The following is a 25,667-nucleotide window of genomic DNA, read 5'->3' on the forward strand; positions in this document are numbered from 1 at the left end:
AGCAGCACAGCACAGCACACTGGCGGCATCACAGAGTTTCATTATATATAAAAATAAACCAATGTAAAAAGGGAAAAAAGAATCTAAATAGATATCCGTTGTGTATATTTACTTAAAGACTTTAAATGCTGGCCCCTTTTGATTATATACGACTTCTTCTTCTTCTTCTGTTGGACTTTTCAACTATTCATCCACTTTGTCTGCTGAGCTTATATAATATGCACTCTAAACACACAACGTGTGTAATATTGTAACAAGGGCAGCACAGGATGTATCTAGTTAGTGGCCGTTTGTGGCAATATAATAATCCAACACAGTTACGCCGGCCTGGCCTATATATTTTCCAGCCAAACGGATGTTAAATCATACATCAATTCATTCTTTTTATATAATATAATATATCCCCAGGTGTGATTATGCAAGCGGAGAGGTTTTAATGATGTTACGTTTGATATTTTTAAGGTTTTACTGACATTTGCCAACGGGAAATATCAAAAGGTGCTGGGCCAGTGAAATCAATTGCATAAAATCTGTGCTGGGCTAGCCCAGCAGTTGGGACGGGCACGTGAGTTGGATGGCTGGTGATGGGGGGGGGGATGAACTGAACTGATTTTTTCTGATTGATTAGAACAAAGTGACAGCTCATTTCATCAGATATAATAATAAAAAGGGGGGAGGATGCCAGCAGCAGCAACCCCTCACATAATAATAATGATAATCAAAAATCTAATTCAAATGGAAAATAATTTAGAAGATGGCTGTGCTGCTGCTGTGCTGCTGCGTATTGTTTGATGTGGCCACCCCGTTTTTCTATTCTCTTTTTTCTCGAAATATAATAAAGAGATATTGTGATGTGTTTTGCTGGATGAATGGCACAGCCGGCTGCTCGCGTGCCCCCCTCACCACCCCACCCATTTTTACCTGTGGTCTCTTTTTGTGTGTGTGTAGCTCCTTTGACGTTTGTTGGTTGATTTTTCGTTTCTGATTGAAAAGTTGGCCAATATTCTCTGATATACATTTTCAAGCTAAAAATAAAAATAAAAAAAAAGAACTTTGACATTCACCAGCAGTTTGTGCTGGTCCTTGGAAATGTTCCGTGTACAGTTTGGACATTTTTGCATATCATTAGACACACCTGGGGGGAATATATATATAAAGGGGCGGTCATTTACTCTGCGCGTGCAACACTTGCACCTTCGAAATGGCCACCACCAGCAGGAGATAGACGAAATCTTTTGCTCTTGTGATTTCATCACCACCACCTCTCTGCTGCATGTCACTGGCCTTTGATTCTATTATTCGCCGCTCGTGTGTTCTACATGGGCGTTTGCATATATAGGACGGACGCCATTGTATCTGTACAATAACCGCCCGCGTTTATATTCCCACCCCGTTATTTCGGATAGAGGAGGAACGAGGGTGAGCAGCAGTGCTGTTAACGGGCGCCGCGGCGCTTCTTTTCTTTCTTTCTTTCTGCTGTTATATATGTCGTGAGGTACGATAACGAGCGCGTCACCCGGCCATGAACATCACAGCAGCTCTTCCCGGTGTTCTTCCTTCCACCCCCCCCCCCCGGCCTCCCCTCCCCCCTCTTTTATATATATATATTCTATTACCAATTAGGACGTCTATTGTTTGCTGGTTATGTACTGTGCATGCGGCGGCGGTGGCGGCGGTGGTGTGACGGCGGCGCGCCCGTCGACCGGAACGACGACGACAACGACGCCGTCCGCCGTAACAAACCGAAAAGAACGTCGAAATTTAGATGTCAAAAATTATTTGATCAAGAAATTACTATTTCTTTCTTTTTTAATTAAATTTACAAATAAATCTGAATTTAAAAAAAATTACATTTTTTCTTTCTGATTAATTCTTTCTTAATTTAATTTTTTAGAAATTTGAATTTAAAATAATAATTTTTTCATTTTCTTATTGGAAATGAAATAAATTTTTCTGAATTTTGAGAAATAATTTGTGAATTTTTGTTTTGTTTTCAAATCGTTTTGGTATTTTTGTACAACAGCGTCCAGCAGTCGAGTATTGAGAGAGAGACACACATTACAAAAGAAAAAAAACAACAGATTATTACACATTCACTAATTGATGACATAATACGAACACCAGGAAATTGAAACCAACAAAAAATAGAAAAAATGTTTTTTTTTCTTTAAGGGTGGGTCTGGGGAAAAATTAAAATTCACAAGATAAAAAAAAGCTGATGATTTTGGTTTGAATTTTGGATAAGAAAAAAAAAATATTTTTCTAAATTATTGATTGATTGATTACTGTATAATAAACACAAAATGGAGAGAACAAATTGATTTTTTTTTCTGATCAAGATATATAAATGTAATAACCCCCCCGTCATTTAAATATATATCATTCGATTGGACCGCGAAAATTTCGTTTGAAAAAAAAAAAAAAATTTTCAAATGGAGAATTAAAATGTTTTGGATGAGTCGATCCGTTTTTTCGATATATATATAATAGGCCAGAGAGAAGGGAAAAAATAGCAATAAAATATTATTGTTTTGGCGCCAATTGAATTCTTTTTGTTTTGCTGTCTAATTAAAAAAGCGGGAAAAAAAATTCAATCACTGGGTTCATATTTTTTGACAAAAAAATTCCTATCCGCTTCAAAATTGTTTTATACTACTTTTTTTTAACAAGCGATCCACGATTCAAGTAGACCAAAATCCCGGAGCGGCTTTCCAGATCTAAATCCGGAAACGCCCTTAAAAATATATAAAAAATATGGTCATGTTCGTCTCTGCACGCCGGATTTACCTGCGTTTGCAGAAAGACGAAATTCCCGCCCGTTTACGAGATATTAAGCGTTAAAGTGTGGGTTTTTTGAATTTTGTCAGAAATGGGGGGTGCTTTTACATCGCTTTTCGGAAAAGCGGGGGAGCTAGAGTAAAAACTTATTTTATAGAAAGGTTTATTGCTATGTCAACAACCAAAATCCAAAAGGAATTTTCTTTCCGGATTTTATTGGTTGAGTTATGACTAATTTCCTGAGAGGCTCATTTTTCCCTTTTCCCTCTCTGTCTGGCAGCCATTTTTATTGTACTCTCCTCCGCGCCCCTTGCGGAAGCCAGCTTGGTTCCTATAAATATGAAGGCCGATATGACTTCTATGGGTCTAAAATGAAGGCCAACAGATAAAACCTTCTGCTTGCTTCCGCAAGGAGCGCGGCGGAGAGTACAAAAAAATGGCTGCCAGACAGAGAGGGAAAAGGGAAAAATGAGCCTCTCAGGAAATTTGCCATATCTCAACCAATAAAATCCGGAAAGAAAATTCCTTTTGGATTTTGTTAGTTGAGATAGCAATAAACCTTTTTATACAATTAGTTTTTTCTATAGCTCCTTCGCTTTTCAGAAAAGCGATGTAAAAGCACCCCCCATTTCTGACAAAATTCAAAAAACCCACACTTTAACGCTTAATATCTCGTAAACGGGTGGGAAATTCGTCTTTCTGCAAACGCAGGTAAATCCGGCGTGCAGAGACGAACATGACCATATTTTTTATATATTTTTAAGGCGTTTTCCGGATTTAGATCTGGAACGCCGCTCCGGGATTTTGGTCTACTTGATTCGTGGATCGCTTGTTAAAATTAAAAAATTGATTATACACATCTTTTCTTTTTGGAATGGAATAGGTTGGCGAAATATAGCAAATGAAATTTTGAATTTAAAAAAAAAGGGAATTATATAATCAATTTGAATTTTTCTGGCGGGAAAATAAACTCAATTGAAATTTGAATAATTTTTGAATTTTTGAATCTACGGTGGTCGTCACGAATTGGCGTGCGGATTGTTGTAGTCGTGGGCCGTTGGCTGCTGCTGGGCCGGCCCGGTCGATTGTTGTTGTTGTTGCTGGAGCAGAGAGTGGGCCAGATCGGCGTGCGACGGGTGGTGCGAGGTGACGTGGTGGCCGGGCGAGCCGAAAGCGGCGGCTGCGGCCGCCGCAGCCGCCGCAGCCGCCGCCGCCGACGCCATTTGCAACTGGTGGCTCGTGTGGTAGACGGACGCCAGTTTCAGGTCCGGGTACAAATCGCCGATCGATCCGCCACCAATCAGCGAGTCCTATTTTTTTTATTTATTTAAATTTAATTGGAATTGAATTAAAATTGAAATGATTTTTATACCTGGTTGCTGCCGTGGTGCGGGAGGGAGTTGGCCAGTGCGGCGGCCATGTTGTTGAGTTGTTGTTGTTGTTGTTGTTGCTGGTGGTGGTGATGATGGTGGTGGTGGTGTTGGATGTGATGAGGGGGCGGCGGCGAGGGCGTGTCCAACAGGGCGGCCGAGTGACGCGCCGACGCCAGCGACGACGTCGCCATGGCAACGTCGGGACCGTCTCCGTCCAGCGACTCGGACCCGGATTCGTCCAGGGCCGAAGCGTCGTTGGCGCCGTCTCCGCCGTCCTTGGCCGAACTTCCGCCCGACACTCTGCGCGGCAAATTCAAAAAAATTTAAAAAATTTGAAAAATTCGTGGCGGGAAAAAACAATTGAATTTAAAATTGATTCCAGTTAAAATGTAAAATTAAAACAGAAAAAAGAAGAAAAAGAAGAAAAGGGCGGAGGTGGGGTGGAAACGGACGGATCAGGTTTCCTTCCCCTTGTTGGCCGTGTGTGACTGCGCACACACAGCGAGACGGCCAGACTGGCTGCTGCTGCTGCTGCTGTTGTTGCTGGCAACTGGTTCTATATTCCCTTCCATTCAAGTGAGGCTCTCAACAGAGGGGGCTGTTTGTTTGACTGACATTTTTATATAATACCCAGACAGAAAAGAAAAAGACGGGCAGGAAAAAAAAGACCATCAGGGCGCCTCCGGAATTTTGTGTTTCTTTTGTGTGTATACGTTATATACTTACACGCTTCATCAGAAACGGACAAAAAGACATCAGCCGATTACTTGTCGTAACATTACGTCGACTGGCCAGACCAAATCAACCGCGTCAAACATTGGGAATTTCTTTAAAAAAAAATACGAAAATGGACGGCCTAAAAATAAATTTTTATTTTTGCCCGGCAAAAATTTTATTTTTTTTTGTCCGGGGTGGGTTGACGGCCTAGAAAATCAAGTTGTCCTTTATGTACCGTTATAACGACAATATTTACTCGGGTTACACACAGAGAAAAGACCGAAAATGAAGAAGGGCCGTCCAATATTGACACAGCTGAAAGGGTCTCTCCCTCCGCACCAAAAATCTAACCCACTTATTTGTCTGTCCGTCTACTACATACCGCCCACCCATTACGTTAATAACATCAAACTCTGCACGGCCTATCAACATTCCCCTGATGCTGGACATTTATAAACAAGGCCGGGAATAAATGAAATGGCCCAGTTGCCCAGTTCAAATGTCTATACACAGTTGACCCCCCTTTGCCCCAAAAAATAATGGCCGTCTAGTTTCACGTCCAGTCGCGCCGACTTGGCTTTTTTTTCTTTTTAAAACTATCTCGGCCAGCAGTTGTATATAGCGCCGGGCCAGGCCGTTAAAATACGACACGCCACGAAGACGACGACGAGAGAGTCAAAGAGTTTAAATATAGATAGAAAAAAGGCGCCTCTTAGTGTGTATCTAAGACAACAGTGTGTGTGTGTGTGTGTGTGCCCAGTCAAAAGTTTATATATACATCTGAAGGAAGAAAAAAGGGCGGCCAGCGTATATAGAGTCCCTTTTGGCTGGTATATATACTCTCTGGCGTGCTGGCCCAGTCATAACAACAACCCCAACAACTTCTTTTATATCTCTCTCTAGGCCAGCAGCTAGCAGTAGATTGATTTTGATTTCGATTGAGATAAAAAGCCGGGCCAATTAGCGCCGGCCTTATAATGATACATGAAAGATAATATTATAAAAAGACGGACCTGTCTTTGTGCTCGGCGGCCCTGTCTCTCTGCCGCCGGTTCTTGAACCAGTTGGAGACTTGGGTGGTCGTCAGGCCGGTGGCCTCGGCCAGCTCGCGCTTCTCCCTCGGCGACGGGTACGGATTGTGGCCGTACCAATCGCGGAGCACCGATCGCGACTTCTCCTTGAAGCAGTAGCTCGTCTCCTCGCCGTCCCAGATGGTCCGCGGCAGCGGGAACTTTCTGCGCACCCGGTACTTGCCCACCGCACCCAACGGCCGTCCGCGCAACTTTTCCGCCTCGATGTAATGCGCCTTCAACCAAAGGGCCTAATATAAAATTTCAAAAAATCAAAATTTAATTTTTTGCCGGGCAGACGGGCAGACGGGCAGACGGAAAAATTATTTTTTTCAATTTTTGGAATTTTTGGTCCAGCAGACGGACGGAAAATTTAAAAAAAATAAATTTTTTTTTTGCCCAGCAGACGGGCAGACGGACAAACGGACGGACCTGCAGTTTTGGGTGATTGTGCGGCGAGAATGGATGGGTTTCCAGGAGTTTGTAGAGTTCTTTGAAATTGGCGCGGTGGAAGGCGACGACGGCCTTGGCTTTGAGGACGCTCTCGTTCTTGTGCAGCTGGTCGCAGGCCGGCAGCGACCAGAGGAAACGGGCCAGCCGCTCAATGTTGCCGCTCTGCTGGAGGACCTCGCAGACGCAGGCCACCTGCTCCTGCGTGAAGCCGAACGACGGCAGGGCCGCCCCACCGCCGCCGTTTCCGCCGGAACTCAGCGACGACGTCCCGCCAACCGAAGACGACGAATTGTTGTTGTTGTTGTTGTTGTTGGATGAAGGAGGAGATTGACTGGGCAACGTCATCCCCGTCGACGTCGAAGACATTCCCGGCATCTAATATTTTTGAAATAATTAAATAATATTTTAAATTAAAAATTCCATTTGATTTTGGGTCATTGATGTATAAAAATTTTGATTGGGAATAATGACGGACGGCCCGTCGCTAAATGTGACGGGCGGGCCGGCCATTGATTCGTTAAAAAACCAGAATAATAATAAAAAATGGAATTTTAAAAAAATGTTTTATATCATACCATTCCGGCGGCCATCATGCCACCCAGCCCCATGTGGTGATGGTGGTGATGGGCGGCAAAGCCGGACATGTGATGATGATGTGCCACCAGGTCGGACATGCCTCCAGCAGCTGACGGACCGACAATCATCGATCGGCTTTGATTCGATCAAAAATTGTAACTTACCCCACGTAATTTTTATAGTTTTATTTTCCAATTTCTTTTTATTCTTTCGATGATTTATAATAAAACAAACGGACACGTGCTGCCGGACAGCTGACGGGCCACCAAATTGAGTTAGACACACATCTATAATAAGCCGCTTTCCTTTGGCTATAAGATTAAAGATGACAGTTGAATTGGAGATTATAATCGGATCATATTATAAAAATCCCAAATTTTTAAAAAATAAATCTGTCCGGTAGTTATTTCCAACTGTGTAGAATTTTGGGTTTCAATCACGTACGCACAGCGACGGGCACACGCACTCACTTTAATTTTTCTAGGAGCCGGCCACAGCGCGTGTCATTAATCGGCCGCTTTGCTTTCACGCTCACGAAATCAAACGAAATTGTTTAAAAATTATTTGATGTATAAATTCCAATCGAAATATGTTGCACAGACACTCGACACACAGCACACATACACACACACAAATCACAAATCACTTTTTTGTTTTTCCTTTTGTGCCCGGCAAAATGATATGATGGGCCGGCTGTTTTTTAAAAATTTGGAATGATTGTCAAGTTGTTTTTCAAGTTGTTGTTGTTGTTGTTGTCTGGATCGACTGAGAAAGAGCTGTTGCGCCAGGAAGAGTCCAGACAGCACTGCGCATCTCGTCCGTCCGGCCCCAACCCTTTTGGACGGTATATTATACCAGCAGGGCCGCCCAGCCAAAGGAGGAGGAGCTTGTGAAAAATAGGAGGAGCTCCAGTAGCTTATCCAGTCGCGTCTCTTTTCCTTTGAAAATGTCTTACCCCTCGACATCAGAGACACAAAAGGGAGAAATGAAAGGTGGGCGGAGTTGACTGGGCTGGAAACGACGCCCAATCGCCGCTCTGCCATTGGTCTATAACATTCGAATCAAACTTTCCGATGGCAATAATAAAAACCACTGGCATCTTCTTGATATATAAAAGGGAATCCATCAAAAATGGAATGGAGATAATCAAACATTTCCATCGGTTATATGTGCACAAGAGTGGGGAAAAATGATTTTATAGTTCCAGCGCAAAGGAAAAAATTTAAATCTGATTATCTACATACATGTCTAGGATAGTATTTTTATAATGGCGACATTGGCGCTCTGTGGATTGACATCTGAATAAAATTAGAGAGATAAATCTTGTTATATGTTGGGAGAAAAAATTGTTTCCAGCACACAGTCGACTGCTGGACTGGACTGGGCTGGGCGAGGGTTCAAAGGAGAGAAAATGTGTGTCCATCTTTTTTTCAACCAAAAAGATTACGGGGTACATTTAAGGTCACACAGCATCTAAAGGATGAACTTTTTCTTGCTTCTCTCCTTATAGTCCAGCATATAGATATCATGTCCGGTCAAGAATTATATTATAAAATAAAAATAAAAGATGGAAATTAAATTCAACGCCCGAAAAAATCAAAATCAAACTTTTTTGACTGGAACAGTTTGACACTGCTGACTTGTCAAAAGGTCATCATCTCCGAGACGGGCAGCCCAGCAGCAGCCAAAAGGCGAAAAAAATAAAATAAAAACCGGGAGGCTTATAAGTGGTCGCACATGTTTGTCTCCAGCCAAAAGCCGTTGGGGGCCACCAGCATCTGGCGTCCAGTGAAAAACTGAACAAAATCGCCAAAAAATAAGGCAATATACTATACATGTATAGAAGTTAACACATTCTGAAGGACGTGTGATGTGTGTGCAATTAATTAAATCAATGTGTGGAATGTCTTATAGGCCTATAATAATAAAAATTAGACACAAAAGAGACTATCCCTGGAATGTGTACATTCCAGTGGGGTTTGGAATTTCTGTGGTTGAACTGATGACTCCAATATGTTGCCCAGTCAATCTTTTTTTTTCTTTGTCCGTTAGAAACATTTGCTGGGGAGAATAACTTGATTGGTTTCATGTGAATTTGACGGACGGGTGTCAAATCTGATTTGAAATAACAATCAGATGTTTGAAACTATACGAAGAGAGATGATCATAGCACTGCGAAAAAAAGATCAGAGGCCCAGTCTGGTGTAAATATAGAACACAGGGGGGATATATAGAGAGCGAGCGCAAGTCAAGTGCACTGGGCCGCGTTTTATTTATAACACAGAGCAGCTCAAAAAGAGACTCTCGCCCACTTCACTCTTTTTATTTTTATTTTATTTTTTCTTTCCATCGCGTGTGAAACGGCCGTTTTTTCAATGGAAAAACGAACAAAAATTGTATAAATTGAAACGGGGTTACAATCGTTAAACGTATAATTTTAATTGATTTCGGTTCTGTATAATCGCCTTGAGGTAAATAGACGGGCCAGCCAAAAAATAAAATGTTTTTTTTCTTTTCTTTGTCAAAAAAAGGACCCCCTTGAGGTTGTTGTGGCCACACTTTGGGGCCCGTCTTATATACATATAGTTGTCGCCCATTCATCCGCACTGTTGACACACATCACGACAGGGCCGGCCATCCGATCCTGATGGATCGCCGCGCTCCTGGAACGCCATGTGCTCTCCTCTTCTCCACAGCATTTATAAATGTATATCTCTTATTATTATTATATTATCGGTGTGTATGGGGAGGGATGTATATAGAGGAGCAACTCGACGCCAACCAAACACCGCTGCTCTGTGCTGCTGGCCATGTTGGCCGGCCCTTTTTTCCATTATTAATATCAACATGGTGAAAGCCAATCTTGATATAATGGCGTGTTGTTAGACATTTTATTTATATACACATATCGCGGGATGATATTAGATATTTATCTATCTGGATCATGTAACAATTAATACGACAATGTCCTGATGAAATTTTTTGGCGCTAAATTTTAAAATTTGAATTTTATTTTGTTTCAAAAAACAGCCCAGCTGGAAATTTTGTTGTTTTTTCTTCCATCGCCTGATGTGCAATGGCCGGCCGCTTCTTCTGTGCCCAGGCGACGACGACACACACACACAGAGGCACCGAAACGTCAACAAACAAGGCGACGACCATCGACCGTGACATCCTCCCAAAAATAAAAATGAAAAAAATTCTTGTTTGTGTGTTAAAACTTTTTTAATATTTTTATAACGACGGGCCAGCGTGCAGCAGCAACGCCAATTTTTTATTATCATAATGGCTGTATTATTACAAATGTTGCTGATATATTCCCGCGCTCGTCGTTGCGCCGCATCATCATCTTATTCACGTCATTATTATCTACCAGGCCATATAGCCTACTATTCAAGTACAGAAATTCAGCCAATTATAAAATATCTTGTCTAGAAAATAAATATTATAGCAATGTGCCCGTTTCTATCGCCATGGCAACCGTTAGAGACACACAAAACTCTGGCGTGTGTATATACAGAGCCAAGCACACACACATCTTCTCTCTATACGCCCGCCATTATATTTCACTTTTTTGTTTTTCCCTCTGATGGGGTCGTGTCGTTTCGTTGAGTTTCTCTTTTCTCTCTTCTTCTTCTTCTGCTGGGAAAAAAAGAAGAAAAACGGACGGGAGAGTAGAGAAGAAGGGGGAGGGAGGGAGGATGTATCAGGTTACTACGCCTCCGTCTTTGCAGTGACGTCACGAACCAGACTGACACCCGAGAAGCCCCATATATATATATACTCTCTCTCTCTCTTTCTCTTCCATCTTCTTCTTCTTCTTCTTCTTCAACTTGTTAAAACAGAAAAAAAATATACTCCCCTCGGAAAATAATATAAGAAGAAATTGTTGTTGTTCAAAGTCACTGAGAAGTAGAGATTTTATTTTTCTGTCCGACTTTAAGACCCCCACTTGCGCATTTTTAAATTTTCGCGCCTTCTGGGGGGGTCATCCAGTTTCAAATGAAAAATTTCCCATCAACAGTTATAAGAAGAAATTAAATCAAAATAAAATGTCGACCAATTGGGTTGTATATAGATGGCCTATAGAGTGATGGAAAGAGTGTTTGAAATCATTCCGTGTTCTAATCACACCCGGAGCGACAAACACGATTCTTTCTTCTCCTCAGCTGATTTGTAGACGAACACTAAAATACAAAAAAACAAAAGGAAATTCTCAAAAGAAAAAGATAAAATGAATGGATATAGAAGACATACACAGCACACAAGGGACGGAAAGAGGGAAAAACTGGCCGGAGAATAAAGTGGGTCTCGGCTGGAACTTGACATGGCACAGCTCAGGTGATTTACTGACTGATATGTACCTATACACTATACGTGCGCGCGTGTGATGTGAATAGGTTTTCCCTTTTTCGTTTTGTTTGGTGGGGGGGTTCTTCATCTTGTCCTATGCTCATCGCACAGGCAAATGGCCTCTACGTGGCGGGAATTTTTGAAATGGAAAATATACAAAAAGAACATTTTTCCTTATAGGCCCAGCATTTTCTGTTTTTTTTGTCTTTTTTCAAACGGACGGACACAAATTTATCAATGAAAACATTTTTCGTATCTTTAAAATGTTATTATGTAAGAAGAAATGGGCTGGAATAGGCCTATACATACGTGTTGATATTTTTAATGGAACACAACGCCCTTTGGATATATTTGTTGTATCTTCTTTTAGCTGGAAAAATGTCCAGCAGCAGTTGGTCCTTTTTGCGCATGGCGGCACTGACCGTTTGTGACAATAGACAGGGGAAAATGGACCTTTTTCTTTATAGTACAATAGGCTGGGCGAAATAGGTGGGGGGCTGGGATATTAAATGGCAAGGTGTGTCGCTGTTGAAATGGAAAAATATATTATAAAAGGGCCAGCACGAGACACACCTCTTGTCTAAATAGACTTCTTTTTTTCTATTCTATTCTTTCATCTTCTTCTACTCGAATACACAAACAAACGGACACAAGAAAAATATATAACAAGAAACATTTTAAAATGTATAGCTGGGCAGGGGGTTATTTTCACATTTAGAAAGTTATATATTTCTTTAGATTTTTATTTTTTAACTTGCAGCGTATGCAAATAGGTTAGCGCCATCGATCTTGTTTGATGGCCAATATACTTGGAACCATTTGTCATTTGAAAAAATGTCGATGATCGTTTTTTTTGAAAAACAAAGCGGGAAGTTTGAAATGTGCGCAGTTAAAAGACGCGCGGCCGTCTACGTGCTTATTGACATGTTCCATCAGCTTCTCCTGTTAAAGATGCGTACGTACAGTATACGTCTTGACCTTTTTTTTTTGTCTGTTTGGTCCGCCATGAAATATACATGAGGGCGGAAATGCCCAGTCAATATATAACACACAGAAAATAATAAAAAGAACCTATTTTTTGAAAATTTATTTTTTCCCCTTTTTGCTTTTGGCTTTGGCCGTCAGAGTTTCTTTTCCTCTACGACACACCTCCCACTGTGCGACTGTAAACCGTGAGCGATGTCCGTCCATTTGTCCAGTCAAAAAAATTCTTTCGTTTCTGAGACGCAAAAGTTCCAAGAATTTCCAAAATGATTTTTTCCCAACGCATATTCAGCAGCGGATAATAAAAATACAAACAAACAAACATCTGATGTAGTAGTACAGCATGTATTTCCCCTATGGCTAGCACTTAATCGCATTTTCCGTCTATATAGAATCCCATCTGATCAAAAAATATAAAAAAATAAAAAGACGGCAGAGAGGATCGAGTTACTGACGACTGCAGCGCCATATGTCCCCGCCCCAATCAAACGACACCCGATACTCTTCTCTCTTCTCTACTCCAAACAACCACCCCGCCGTTTCACATCAGACGTGGGACCCCCTCTTATACTTCTTCCACCCTCTCTCCTATATATGTGTGTGTACATCTCTGGGCCAGCAGCAGAGAAACCATGGCAAGACGAAACTTAATACTCGCCAATATATAGTTCTATATCCGTTGCTCTGCTGTGCTCTGTATATATATATGTGATGTGTATAGGGAATATAGAACATGTACAACACACATCAGCAGCAAGTAGCCCGGCCATATTTATTCTCAATGTTTGTGACGTCATTTGATATAAAAGGTCGCTGGAATATATAAATTTAAAGTTATAGATATATGACAAAAGTCGCTGAGGAATCTTACATTGTAGATGTATATGCTCGTGCTCTTTTTATGCGCGATTGTTGCTGGGCAACAAAAGAATAGAAAGATAGGCCTATATATGTCCGCTTGGTGGGATCCATTATGTCACCCAGCGATCAAATCTTAGATATATATTGTAGTGAAAACATGTTATCTCAACTATTTCCAAACTATTTAGAGTGTAGAGCTACACATCGATCGTTATATTTGATGTAACATCTATCAAATACCTCAAATAGTTTCCACTTTTTTTTTTCTAAATGTAGGCCGGCCATTTTATCATTGCCTGCTGTCGATATCTAACATGTATAAACTCGGCGAAATGAGCGATGATCCGTGAAGTAGTCTGTACTATATATAGGGGGAGATGAGAGAAATGATCGAAAACCGTCAAAACGAATATTCTCTACCATTGGGTTTTTTTTTCTTTTTATATTTTCCACTCGTCCAAACACACAAACCGTTTGATTAATGATCCCACAGCACAGGCCAGGACCATACGCAGGTATATAATAACCAGAAAATACATAAAAAGAAATATATCTATAGGTGTTGAGGTGGTGAATAGAATAGAACTGGATTTGTTTGACATCATCGCATCTATCGATCTTTTTAGAACTCATTATTGCACATCAAAAGCTATTATGACGCGTGTATATATTTTTGTAAAAAATTCTATATTACCCAACAAATTGCCAGCTGCTGGCTTACATATTATACACTACATCAGCATAGGCCTGTTACATTGTTTTATATATAATATTCCCATTCTTCTGTTCATACTATGATATATACAATAACTCGATAATGAGATCAAGAGTTCAATTGTTATCGTTATGCTCGTCAATGTACCTCTCCGACTATGATATATATACACACATATAACAGCGAAAGGGGAGGATCTAAAAAAGAGTCTCTCCTCTGTATTATGAGATATCGAATGATGTTGCGAGGAGAGATGAAACACACACGCCCATGCAGGCCGTTGCCCTGGCAATCACCTGCAAAACACTAGCGATCGATAGTTTGACATTGTGTGTAATGTATGTAGAAAATTAGATTATTACGTAACGGTCTAAAGCGGGCTCGATGAAATGAATGGGACTGGTTTTTACATTTGTGAATTAAATATCTAAATAGGATTAACCCATTAAGAGATTTTCATTCATCCGTTTAGTGTGCTGTGTAGTCTAATACTTTGTTGTGTGCGGTGCGGGTGAGGGGGTTGATTACAATTTGAGACGCTCTGTGAAATCGCTGTAATAGGCCTATGGAATATTAAATGTCGAGTTTATATTATATAAGACGGGCCCAAAGAAAAAAAATCATCGGGGGGTTCCGTTTTAAATTTTTTCTAATTCTTATTTTTTTTTTACTTTTCACAGACAAATTCTTTTCTATTATTTATATACATCTCTCCTTTGGGATATCTCCAAGGGTGGCTACCGCGAGAGAGAGAGGGTATGAATGCGCCGTAACCCACAAGAAAAATAGAAAGGGGAGAATATAATAGTAGGACACAGGTTACGGTCTTGGTGATTACAATCATCATCTTATATATAGATGATTATATACGAGGTGCGGGGGGTGGGATTGTATAGCCTCTAATGTGCATAATCGTCTAACTATCTAGCTCACCTTTTATTTCTAGTGTGGGAGAGATCCAATTAATAGTCAAACCCAATTAGTTTCGCCGGGCGACGAGTATAATATGAAATAAAAATATTGAAAAATTCCCAAAGGTCGCCTTTAGGCCTATATTATACATAAATGACATTTGAATTGTTTTTTGTTTTTTCCATAAATATTAAATTCATTTCAAGAGAAATATCTAACGTCACAAATTGGTTTCTGGGGGTAAAAGAATCTCTACTAAGAAAAAATAAAATAATAATATGCATATGTATCAGGATAGTTTCCATGAGATCCGGTTACGTGTGCTGTTCCATACATACTAGGCCAGCAGCAGCACATGTAGCTATAGCACCCCCTCATCTCACCTTATTATTCCTATATGCGCGTTATTTCGTTTTCTGCTGTGTATATACACAGCAGCAGAGATGAGAGAAGCGCGCAGGTTGTTATATTCAAAAAGGTAACCCAATCTCTATGTTGTTATTTCTTATACCCTCCTCTCTCCGCCCGCGGTTCTTCCGTATATACTATATTTTGGTGCTGTGTACATGTTAAAAAAGAACGACGACGTAGATGTGTGTGTGTGTGTTTGAAATGTATTCTCTCAGTCTCTCTCTTCTCCGTCGTATATATAGTCATCGTGGGAAATATGTGAAAGACCCTCCTTGTTTTGTTTTCCAGCAGCCAGCAGCAGAGACTCCCACACACACGTCTATTCTAGCCGTGATTAGTCCAATACACGTTCGGCCTTTTTTCGTATATATATATACAATTGATATAAAGAATTTCTTATGCTATATAGCCTACCAAAGTTCAGACAAATGAAATTTACTAATCATATAAAACACAGCAGCAAATATAGGCTATAATAAGGACCGGACATGGTATATAGGATAGATATAATTTATAGGAAGTTGATTACACACACACGGCGGGGTTATAACTTATTAGATAGGCCGTGTGCAGGTGTGAAACAGGAGGTCTATTAAATGTAGGCCTTATACTGGCCTTATAGGACCATTTATATATTCTTCACAAGGAAGTTGGTATATGATGTAATATAAAGGGTGATATTTAGTAATAAACCTCCGCAGCTCACGGGTGTGTATATAGAAAATGAATTTTTTTCTCTTTCTTCTTCTTCTTCAGGTGTCTAAAACGTATTTATAATAACCATCAAGCGACTTGTTAATTTACGAGATGGAAAAATCGGCGCCCAGCTCTCGGCGGCCGGGAAGATGGCGCGTTAATTGGCCACCAGGTGAAATAGGCTCTCTTATAATATTCTCTTGTTCATCGCTTTACAAAGAAATAGATATAATATAACCAAATATTACAACCCTTTGGGGGTTAGATCAAAGCCAATATACAGCCCACCGAAAAGAGAAAAAAGACTTTTTAAAAATATTTTTATCTTCTCGCACAGCACAGAGCAGCAGAAAAGATATTAAAATTGTGGAGGGAGATGACTATTATTAAAACACGTATAGGTAGTCTATATTTTAATAAGCTTCTACATAGGGTGTATCATTATTGTTATATTACACGCGTATAATAGATATAAAGAGTGCTGTGTATATCGTCTCTTCAAGGTATAACTATAGTTTGAATGTGGGCGACCTTCTACCGCAGTCGAGTCTATCCGGCCAGTTGATACGCCATCGAAACGATGCGGTTTTATTCTTCTCTTCTTTTTTCGTTATAATATCTCCTTATGTATATAATTTCCTAGGTATATATCTATTTTTTTTTTATTTTAATAGATAGATTGGACGGATATTTTATACGACACGATGCTGCTGCTGCTGCGGTTTCCTGTACATGTGTGTGTCTTCCTATATTTTATACATTTCTTTTTTCGCGGCCGATATATAGGATATAATAACACATAAAAGAATATCTACAACACAAAACGAGGACGTGTTATTGTTATTACATCGACACCATTTTTATGGAATTCTCAGAAAACAATTTTTTTCCCCCTTTACAAAATTCGTATAGAAAAATGAATAAAAATGGTCGTCCCCCCCAAAAATATATAAAAAGATGACTGTAAAATAATAATAAAATATTGAAGAAGAAGAAGAAGAAGCAACACGACATGGAAAAGGTAATGAGATACCGTCGTTCGTCGTCCGAAGAAGATCCGCTGTCCAAGTGAACCCGATCTCTTTTTCTTCTTCTTCTTCTTCGTTCGCTGTGTTGGTTAGGAAACCAAAAGGGGGGGGGGACTCTTGTGGTGGTGGTGGGAGAAAGATATTATACGAAAAAAAATATATATAAAAGAAGAAGGCATAAAAAGACGAAGAGAAACAAATAAAATATCTCGGAGAGAGAGAAAAAACGCGCAACAACATCAACAACAAACGACACAAAGAGGGGCGGTGCTGCTTTCGCTCTACCCAGCCGCCGTAATTGGAAACCGCACCGTGTGTATATACCCATAGGTATATATATATAAATGTATATAAATGTATTTATATACATTTTTATACTTATATTAAAATGTCCGCAACCACTATAGCTCCTTTTGCAGTTGATTATTTTTCAAATTGAATTTGATAATATTATTTCAAGGTTATATCACGTGATTCATGTGTGTGATATTGCGCGGAATTTTATGTATTAAATACAACAAAATTCCTGGTTCGTGTGATATTGACCGGATGTCAGGTGCTGCTGCCCGCCATTTGTCGTCTACTTTTTTGCGCGTGTGGGGTCTCTTTTTCTCTAATATATAAAATAGACGATCATCTTGTAACATATAATTACATATATGAAATAGCTGCTGCGAGGAAACCAAAGTCCTCCTATGTATATGTTATATAGCTATCCTTTTTTTTCAACACAGCCAAACACAATAGGAAAAAGAGTCTCATGTGGGGGCTCTGTCGTTATTCACCGTTTGCTGGGCTGTGTGCGATTGCAAGACAATAGGTACTTATTTGGCCACTTTGGTGAGCCACTGCGCGGTAGGTATATACATTTATTATATATAGAAAAAGAAAAAAAAGGATATTTGTGATGTAATATCAAGGGGGGGATGAGGCGCATTTATATATAGAAGATATAGCTGAAACAGCACACCGCGTCTATATACCTAGATATCTATTTGTTTATTTCTAATATTCCTTTGATTGTTAATAGACTCTCTCTCTACCCCGGGCCCATCAGCAACCCCCCGGCGAGCGACACACGATGAACCGGGGGCCTATTTTTTCTATTTTATTTTATTTTACCTACTAATGAGCCGATGCGGAATCAAAAGGGAGTATCACCTGGGCGAGCATGCAGAGCCCAAAGAGCTTCTAAAATAGATATGCCGCCTACGAAGCACGGTGATGAGCTTTACCTGCCATTGTTAGTCACGCCCCCACACGGAAAAATCAAAAGGGGAGAGAGAATATATGCCCAGAATAGGTGAGAGGTTTTTATAGGAGCAGAATGCTCCCCGCTAAGCTGACTTTTTTCGGCCCACCTGTGATGACTTGCGCTGAGCAGCATAAAAGCCATTGAAAACAATCAACGACATTTTAGCGCATAGATTTACCGAATTAGCGGATGGAACTTTTTGAGGGAAATGTATTAGGCCCTTTTTTTAAATATTTTATTATATTTTAGGGTTCACTGGAGAGAAAAATTTGGTTACATGTACACGATGGCCGGTCTGAACCGCCAGGACTGGGAACAGGTAGGCGCGTTGGGGCGTTGACGACGGGAAATCGGACACTTTCCCACACAGCGCCGTCTCTTTTCTTCTATTCTCCATGTAATTTTGTTTCTTTTCCTTTCTGTTGTAGCCTAATACTCGCTTGTCCATACGCATATAGGATATACACTATGTTATATAACGGATATTATTAGGCTGTTTTTTAATTACATTTTTTTCCAGCAGTCTGTGGTGCTGGAATGTGTAGAGCTAATAACTCTCGCCGATGGTATTTTTTAAAATAAATCGACACAGTTAATGGATGGGCAAAACTAAATAATAAATATACATAAAAAACAAAAGTCTATCGCGATTTTATTTAGGATGCGAAGAAAATCGATTTTTTAGCGACCGGTAGTTATTAAATATGTAAATTTCTCTTTTATAGTCCTCTTTCTTCTATGATGATGGAGTATAGTAGCCTATAGTACTACTGCTGACTATTATTTTTTATACATGTTTCGAAATGGCTTTTATTATTTTTTTCGCTGGGCACAGCAAATGGATATTTCACCATGTCTACCCGCGCCGTCGGGTATATTATTTTTATTCTTTCAATTTTTTTTTCCTCAACTATTAAATTCTCCACAATAATAACAGCTCTGTACTAAAAGAAAGAAAAAAGAACACCTTTTTTTCTGACTTGCTGGTTGGTGTTTTATATGTGTACAACACGCCCGGCCATCTCATGAACTCCAGCACACATATAACATAGGAATCTATATTATAAAAAGCTATTACATATTTATCTATTTTTTCTTATACATAGTTATACGGCTCTGGTGTGTTTTATGCAGTGTAGATACAAGAGCCATCTCCTTTTTGCCCATCTTATACGGCCTTATAAAAGCTAACCATCTCGCTCGAAGAAGCGCATAGCCAAGAAAATATAAAAGAAAAAAGCCGCTTTATATCTATTATATATTTATAATAGATGGCCTTATATATATAGCGCTGCTGGACCCGCCTAGACATGAAACAACGCCGGATGAGCTTCTTCTTCTTCTCGTGGGGATTGTTATTAGACATAAAAGGTATAGACAAAAAGTGGGAGGGCACGCCAGGAGCAAAAGAGATGGCGGCCGCCTCCTCTTCTTCTTCATCAGCCCTCGCTCATATTATCCAAATTTATCAAACATTTTTCCTTTTATTCAAAAATATAATAATATCCGAGCAGCAGAGAGGACAGTTTAAGGCTATTAAGGAACACACCTGACCGCCGAGTGGAGGCCAGCAGGATAGCGCGGCTCATCATCAGCAGCAGCAGCGGCCGGGGTGTTGTGTGTTAGATCCCGCAGGGGAGTCTCGGCACGCCGTCGTTTATAAATGGCGACGAAACAGATATTAACGTGCGGGCCCCCCGGTTTTATATGTGCTTGTGCAGCAGCCCATCATCATCATCATATAGGAGGAGATCTCTCAACATTCCTGGACCACCGCGTCAACGCTTTTAATGACCCTCTTAAATAATTTCAATTAACTTTCAATTATATACATCGGCGTATATAGCCAGCACACATACCTTTCAAGTCCGTGTGATTTTAATAGCACTTTTATCTTATATATTCTTCTTCTTTTGAGTTTTGATTTGAATAGGAATTGAATTTTTTCGATGGGGGGCGTTTTACATAGTCTTCGGGAGCGGTCGTGAATTGAAATTCGCAATCACCAGGAAACAGGAAAAATTGTGGATTATATAAAAAGAAAAAGAAGGAAATATTATGTTGATAATATATATACTACCCAAACGCCCAATCAGGTGGTTTACGATGCCTTAATGAGGTCTTGAGTAACCAGCAGGTGAGCTGCTGGCGCTAGCTGTTATATATTATTACAGCACACACACATGCACGGTGTATATTTTCTATACACATATACCCATGTATATATACAAGAAGCCGGGGTTTTTGGCGTCGTGGAAATCAATTTAAATTCATAATGAAGCGCACCCATGAAAAATAAAAGAAAAACGAAAATTTTTCTACTCATATAAAAATATATATAAGACGATATAGAAAAAGGGGGGGAAGACAATCGAACCTCGGCACGCAAGTCGCCTATAGACTTTTTAATAGCGACTAATCATCAGGCTTGGCGGGAGTATATATATAATATACTATATATATAAGTTATAGACATTTATTATAGGTTAGATGCGCGCCTGTGTGCTGTGCTGGCCTATACCTGGGTGTCAACTAATAACCAGCAACTGGGCCCCTCTGGTAGATCTCTCCCAAAAGGGAAACTCTCGCCACCCCCCACAGCAGCAAACACTTTTCCCTCTCGTTCCAATATCTATAAGAATATTTAGAACCAGGTATATAATAAGGAATTAACACCCCACCTGCTTTTTCCTCTCTTCAGCTATATAGACCCTTGATGACCCCCAACACATTTAAGCTCTTTCTCTTTTTCAGAGGGGCGAATAAGAAGAAGAAGAACAGGTATATAACCCTTTTATATTATATACAAAAGTGTTTTACTGTATATAGGCTTATAAATTATTGCGCACTCGCACGATATGTATTAGATAGAAAATGGCGGCGCCAATTTTGAATTGAAGATTATTCCCCAGAGATGCAGCAGGTGGATAACCTGGCCGGCGCTATAATCACGAAGGTGGATGTATATATTACTGTCGAGTTATGTAATATAGCCTACATATATAATACGTGAAAAAAGGACTCTATTGGCGCCCTGGAATTCTATATCATTCAAAAAGGGGGAATCTAATAAGGACGACACGGTTTCGAATGATGCGGTTGTGTGTGTGCTGGCCGCAGGTATATAGAATCTCTCTCTATACAACACCAAACGCGGGAATGACATCACAACGCGTCTAATAGATGTCACGTAATAATGGCGAGAAAACAAATGAGCGATGCCTATAGCAGCGCGGTCGGCGGCAGACAAAAAATTCGACCAAGAGGGAAAACCGCGAGCATATAATACATTCCGTCCAGCATGTATATAGCCACTTGTGTTATTACGTTGGAAAAAGGATCTAGCTGCGCTGCTATATAATCTATTGGGCCATCAAGGCTGTCGTTTAATGCCTATACGTATAACCTACATAGATAGATATTGTGTGTGTGTTAAGGATTGTTTGCGGTCGGCTTTGCTGACGGTACATTTGATATTATTCGAGCGCTGGGTTTCAGCTTTTCTCTCATCGTTAGATTCGTCCATTTAATTTCCGCGGTGTGTCTATTATATATGTGTGTGGGTCGGATTGGATAGGCTATATACTCTGTTGTTCTTTTTATATTTGTAATTTTTTTTTCGCACGTTCAACTTCTTCATCGTCTCCTCCCACTTGGATATTTACGCACGTATATAATATAACATCCGGATGGAATAACACGTCTGTGAGAAATTTGGATTACGTGGAAGGCAAATGACTTCACGTTCACGCCGAGCGCTTTTTAAGTCTTGTTCACTCTGTCATCTGCTTATTCCATTACGTAAAAATGTGGCGTTCATCTTCGAGTCGTGTCGCACCTACGCGAAATCTTCTTCAGAATTTAGATTTAGAAACATAACGATGGGCTGAATAATAAATGAAAAGGAAAACGATTTTGCAGGATTTCGCCATCTGTTGTACGAAATAGGAATTGAAAATACGCCATCTAGTAGTCAGTTTAGAAGCAGAAGAAATCAATTAGCTTTCAGAAATTGAGAAAAAATTTTAATCTTGACTTTGTGAAACCTGTTTCGACTTCGAAACCTGCTATCATACCTCATACTTAGAATTAGGATAGAATAAGTCTTTATTTAGTTAGAATGAATGAATTTAACTATGATGTCATTCAGTCTTTCACACGCTTAGATTTATTTAAGAAAGAAGAATGACAGTAAGCTGCAGTCAGCATGCAGCTCTAAAAATAAAAGATGATGTGCAAACTAACATTCTAGACAAGTACATAAAATAAAATGAATGTTAAACCTCTTATTTTTACTATGTATCTCTAATAGGTGGAAGCAAGAATCTCCTTTCTCAGAACGTGAGATACCCAACACTGTTTACTTGGATTATTTCGGGATGAAGCTCACCCGGTCTTGCAAGTATTTAGAAGCATTAGGCTACCCCCCTTCTTTAGATCCTTAGAATTTGTTTTTCCAATACTACATTAACAGATCCACATAAAAAATTAGCAAGTAGACTTTTCAAGCTTTTGAAGTTATAGCTCTGCATTTTCAAGCTTTCCCTGAAAAGGTATTTCTAAATCATCGAATTACCCATTGAGGATTGTAAGGGGTAATAATGTGCATCTAATCAAGGTACTATCCCTACTATGTAGATCTTTAAGTTCATTTGACTGAAACGCCTCCATTTTTAACAAAACGACGGTCGAAATGTCATTTTTCTAGCCCCCCATTGCCCATGGCATTCCCCATTTTGTGTAGGCCTACCCATCCTTTTCTTCCAAGGTGCATCTAGCGGTAAGAGTCAGGTGAGATTTCTGACGACGTGATGGTTCGCCAGATGGAGGTGACGGCAGGTGGGCACACGCATTGGATTGCGTGGCTCATTCGATCACCGTCGCTCCGACAGAACGTCGCAACAGGTGAGATCATCAGCGTGAACAGCCGCCATCATGGAACGCTTGTTCAGGAATCCCCGCAAAGTTATGATTCAGGTAAACAAGTCTTTATTTCTCTTTCGTTCGTCAGTTAGTGATTAATTCCATCAATTATTTCTCAAATGACCTGTAGCTATTAAATAACTTTTAATTACAATTTAGTCTTTCGTGTACTATTTGCCATCGTGTCAATTTGATTTCGTTTTCATGTTGTCTAAAAGATGGGAGCTGCTGCTTCTGCCTCACTGTCCTTCATGATCCTGGGGATGGTTCGTGCTTGGTCCAGTCCCGGTATGCCGTCGCTGATCAATTCAAAGGCAATTCCTCTTACCGAATCGGACATTTCATGGATTAGTAAGTTTGTGACACCTGTTAAACTTTCCATCAATTTATGTCTTTATTGTTCACACCTCCCAACAACAGGCAGCATCCCGCCACTCGCCTCGCTGGTCGGAAGTTTGTTGGCTGGACCTTGTCTAACTTACCTGGGCAGAAGGCGGACCTTGATGCTGATTTCCATTCCGTACAGCCTGGGATTTCTGTTGATCGGCTTCGCTTCGCACGTTTCGATGCTTTACATCGGACGAATCCTGGATGGAGCCATGATTGGCTTTACCGCGCCATCAGCACAAATTTTCGTAAATATCAACTTGATCAGTTTTAGCTTTTAATTAACTTTTGTAATTTAAAAAAAAAATTTTAATCATCAGATTGGCGAATGTGCATCACCCCGAGTGCGTGGAGCCCTTGGAGCTTTCACCGCCATCTTCCTTTCGTTGGGTATTTTGATCACCTACATCATCGGGGCTTTTGTTCCCTGGAACGTCTTGGCCTGGATTCTGAGTGCCTTTCCAGCTCTACTCTTCGTCGCCATGTACTTCATGCCCGAAACGCCCACCTGGCTCCTGTCGAAGAACCGCGAAGAGGAAGCCAGGAAGTCGCTGCAATTCCTGCGAGGAGTGTAAGTGATTCCTCCTGTTCGTTGATTTCAATCGATTTCATACAAATTTCTTTTACTCCTAGGCACTCTGACGTTAGCGTCGAGTTCGAGCGCTTGAAGGCTAACATGGCCAAAGGTACCAATTCGCAGCAGATCCAACCCAAAGAGCTGCTGAAAGGATCCGTCATCAAGCCCCTTTTGCTCTCGATGGCCCTCATGTTGCTCCAGCAGTTCAGTGGCATCAATTCCATCATTTACTTTACCGTTTTCATTTTCCAGAGAGCCGGGAGCACCCTGGACAAAAATTTGGCCACCATTGTAAGTGACTATGGTGGACTGGGTTCATAGTATACCCGCCAAATTAATTCAAATGTTTTTCTGGAACATCAGATCGTCGGTATTGTGCAACTCTTGGCCACTATCGCATCCATGTTTTTGGTGGACAGGGCCGGGCGACGAATTCTTCTTCTAGTTTCTGGCGTCGTCATGGCAATCTCTCTGGCCGCCCTGGGAGCTTTCTTCTACATGGTCGAAATCTACGGACAGGATGTCCAGCAAACACTCGGATGGCTTCCGCTGGCCAGTTTGATCCTCTTCATCATCGCCTACTCCAGCGGTTTCGCCAATGTTCCATTTCTCATCATGGGCGAGCTGTTCCCAGCCAAATTTCGGTATTTCCTTTCTTGGAAAATTCTTGATTAACTAATTAGGAACACATCAAATTAATTCATAATTGTTTTGCTTAATTTTCAGGAGCATTTTGGGGTCTCTGGCTTCTTGCTTCAATCTACTCTGCACGTTCACAATCATTCGGAGCTTCGGTGACATGAATAAGACTCTGGGCGAATACGGGACCTTTTGGTTCTACATGTCCTGGTGCGTTGTGGGCGTTTTCTTCGTTTACTTCTGCCTGCCGGAAACTAAAGGCAAATCGTTTGACGAAATCGAGCGGATGTTCGCCAACAAGAAGAAGCGGCAGCTGTACGCCGATGAAGCCGAGACGGCCGCCGGTCCGGCGGCGGACCGGAACGATGTAGTCGCTGTCGAAACTGTTGTTCGCGCACCGATCGAAGAAAAATTATCGCAGCCACACTCTTATGGCGGACACGATTTGGAGAGTGAAGCGGAGGACAACGGAGAAGTTGTGCCCACTCCACTTTAGAAGTTGCCATTCAACTATAGCCGGATTCAAATTTCAAAATTTTATCGTAATTGCACTTTTATCTCTGCATATTTTAAGCAGTCTTAACGAATAATGTACATCATTGTAAGTTATTGTTTGTATTGTGCGTCGGATGCAAATGTCGCGGTGCCAATATTTTTATCGAGTTGATGTGAGAGATTAAGTAGAACAATTTCGTGATTTTAATGTCGAAACGACGAGTTCATTCGCTCTACTCAATGCCTAATTGTATCAATGGATTTCTTGCAAAGAATAGAGAACAGAATCTTTTTTATATTTCTGGGTGTTGATTGGATTTTTTAAATTTGATTGTGCTCAAACGTGCTAAATTGACTGATAAACCAGGATGACTTTTTACCACGAGAAGAATTATGGTGTCACAGACTAACGCCAGGTGCTTCTGGGCGTGGAACCATTGATGCGTTGCCATGCCGCTGTGGCG

The 25,667-nt window shown here is 40.5% G+C and overlaps 3 protein-coding genes across 3 annotated transcripts in view; 1 reads left to right on the forward strand and 2 right to left on the reverse strand.

The window, feature by feature from the left end:
- LOC124312357 (collagen alpha-1(I) chain-like) overlaps positions 1-25,667 on the reverse strand; it is a 1,404,094-nt gene that overhangs the window by 316,284 nt on the left and 1,062,143 nt on the right. The window lies entirely within an intron of this gene.
- Positions 3,611-7,777, reverse strand: LOC124312376 (homeobox protein SIX1-like). Its single transcript, XM_046776879.1, has 5 exons — positions 6,967-7,777; positions 6,371-6,766; positions 5,882-6,189; positions 4,151-4,451; positions 3,611-4,088 (listed from the first exon to the last, which is right to left on the reverse strand). The coding sequence occupies exons 1-5, from the start codon at positions 7,093-7,095 to the stop codon at positions 3,798-3,800; spliced, it is 1,425 nt and encodes a 474-aa protein (XP_046632835.1). The 5' UTR covers positions 7,096-7,777; the 3' UTR covers positions 3,611-3,797.
- LOC124312361 (facilitated trehalose transporter Tret1-2 homolog) lies at positions 22,668-25,501 on the forward strand. Its single transcript, XM_046776859.1, has 7 exons — positions 22,668-23,159; positions 23,324-23,456; positions 23,526-23,740; positions 23,813-24,063; positions 24,126-24,360; positions 24,433-24,713; positions 24,796-25,501. The coding sequence occupies exons 1-7, from the start codon at positions 23,118-23,120 to the stop codon at positions 25,202-25,204; spliced, it is 1,566 nt and encodes a 521-aa protein (XP_046632815.1). The 5' UTR covers positions 22,668-23,117; the 3' UTR covers positions 25,205-25,501.

Source organism: Daphnia pulicaria, chromosome 8 (genome assembly GCF_021234035.1).
Source record: "Daphnia pulicaria isolate SC F1-1A chromosome 8, SC_F0-13Bv2, whole genome shotgun sequence".
NCBI classification, from domain to species: Eukaryota; Metazoa; Arthropoda; class Branchiopoda; order Diplostraca; family Daphniidae; genus Daphnia; species Daphnia pulicaria.

What these genes read in the sequence shown, in the direction of transcription:
- LOC124312376 (XM_046776879.1), bottom strand. Translation starts at nt 7,095, where the DNA reads ATGATTGTCGGTCCGTCAGCTGCTGGAGGCATGTCCGACCTGGTGGCA. An exon ending in ACAATCACCCAAAACTGCAG is followed by an intron (nt 6,190 to 6,370) that starts GTCCGTCCGTTT and finishes ATTTTATATTAG; the next exon opens with GCCCTTTGGTTGAAGGCGCA. An exon ending in CGCACCACGGCAGCAACCAG is followed by an intron (nt 4,089 to 4,150) that starts GTATAAAAATCA and finishes TAAAAAAAATAG; the next exon opens with GACTCGCTGATTGGTGGCGG.
- LOC124312361 (XM_046776859.1), top strand. Translation starts at nt 23,118, where the DNA reads ATGGAACGCTTGTTCAGGAATCCCCGCAAAGTTATGATTCAG. An exon ending in ATCGGACATTTCATGGATTA is followed by an intron (nt 23,457 to 23,525) that starts GTAAGTTTGTGA and finishes TCCCAACAACAG; the next exon opens with GCAGCATCCCGCCACTCGCC. An exon ending in CTGCAATTCCTGCGAGGAGT is followed by an intron (nt 24,064 to 24,125) that starts GTAAGTGATTCC and finishes TTTTACTCCTAG; the next exon opens with GCACTCTGACGTTAGCGTCG.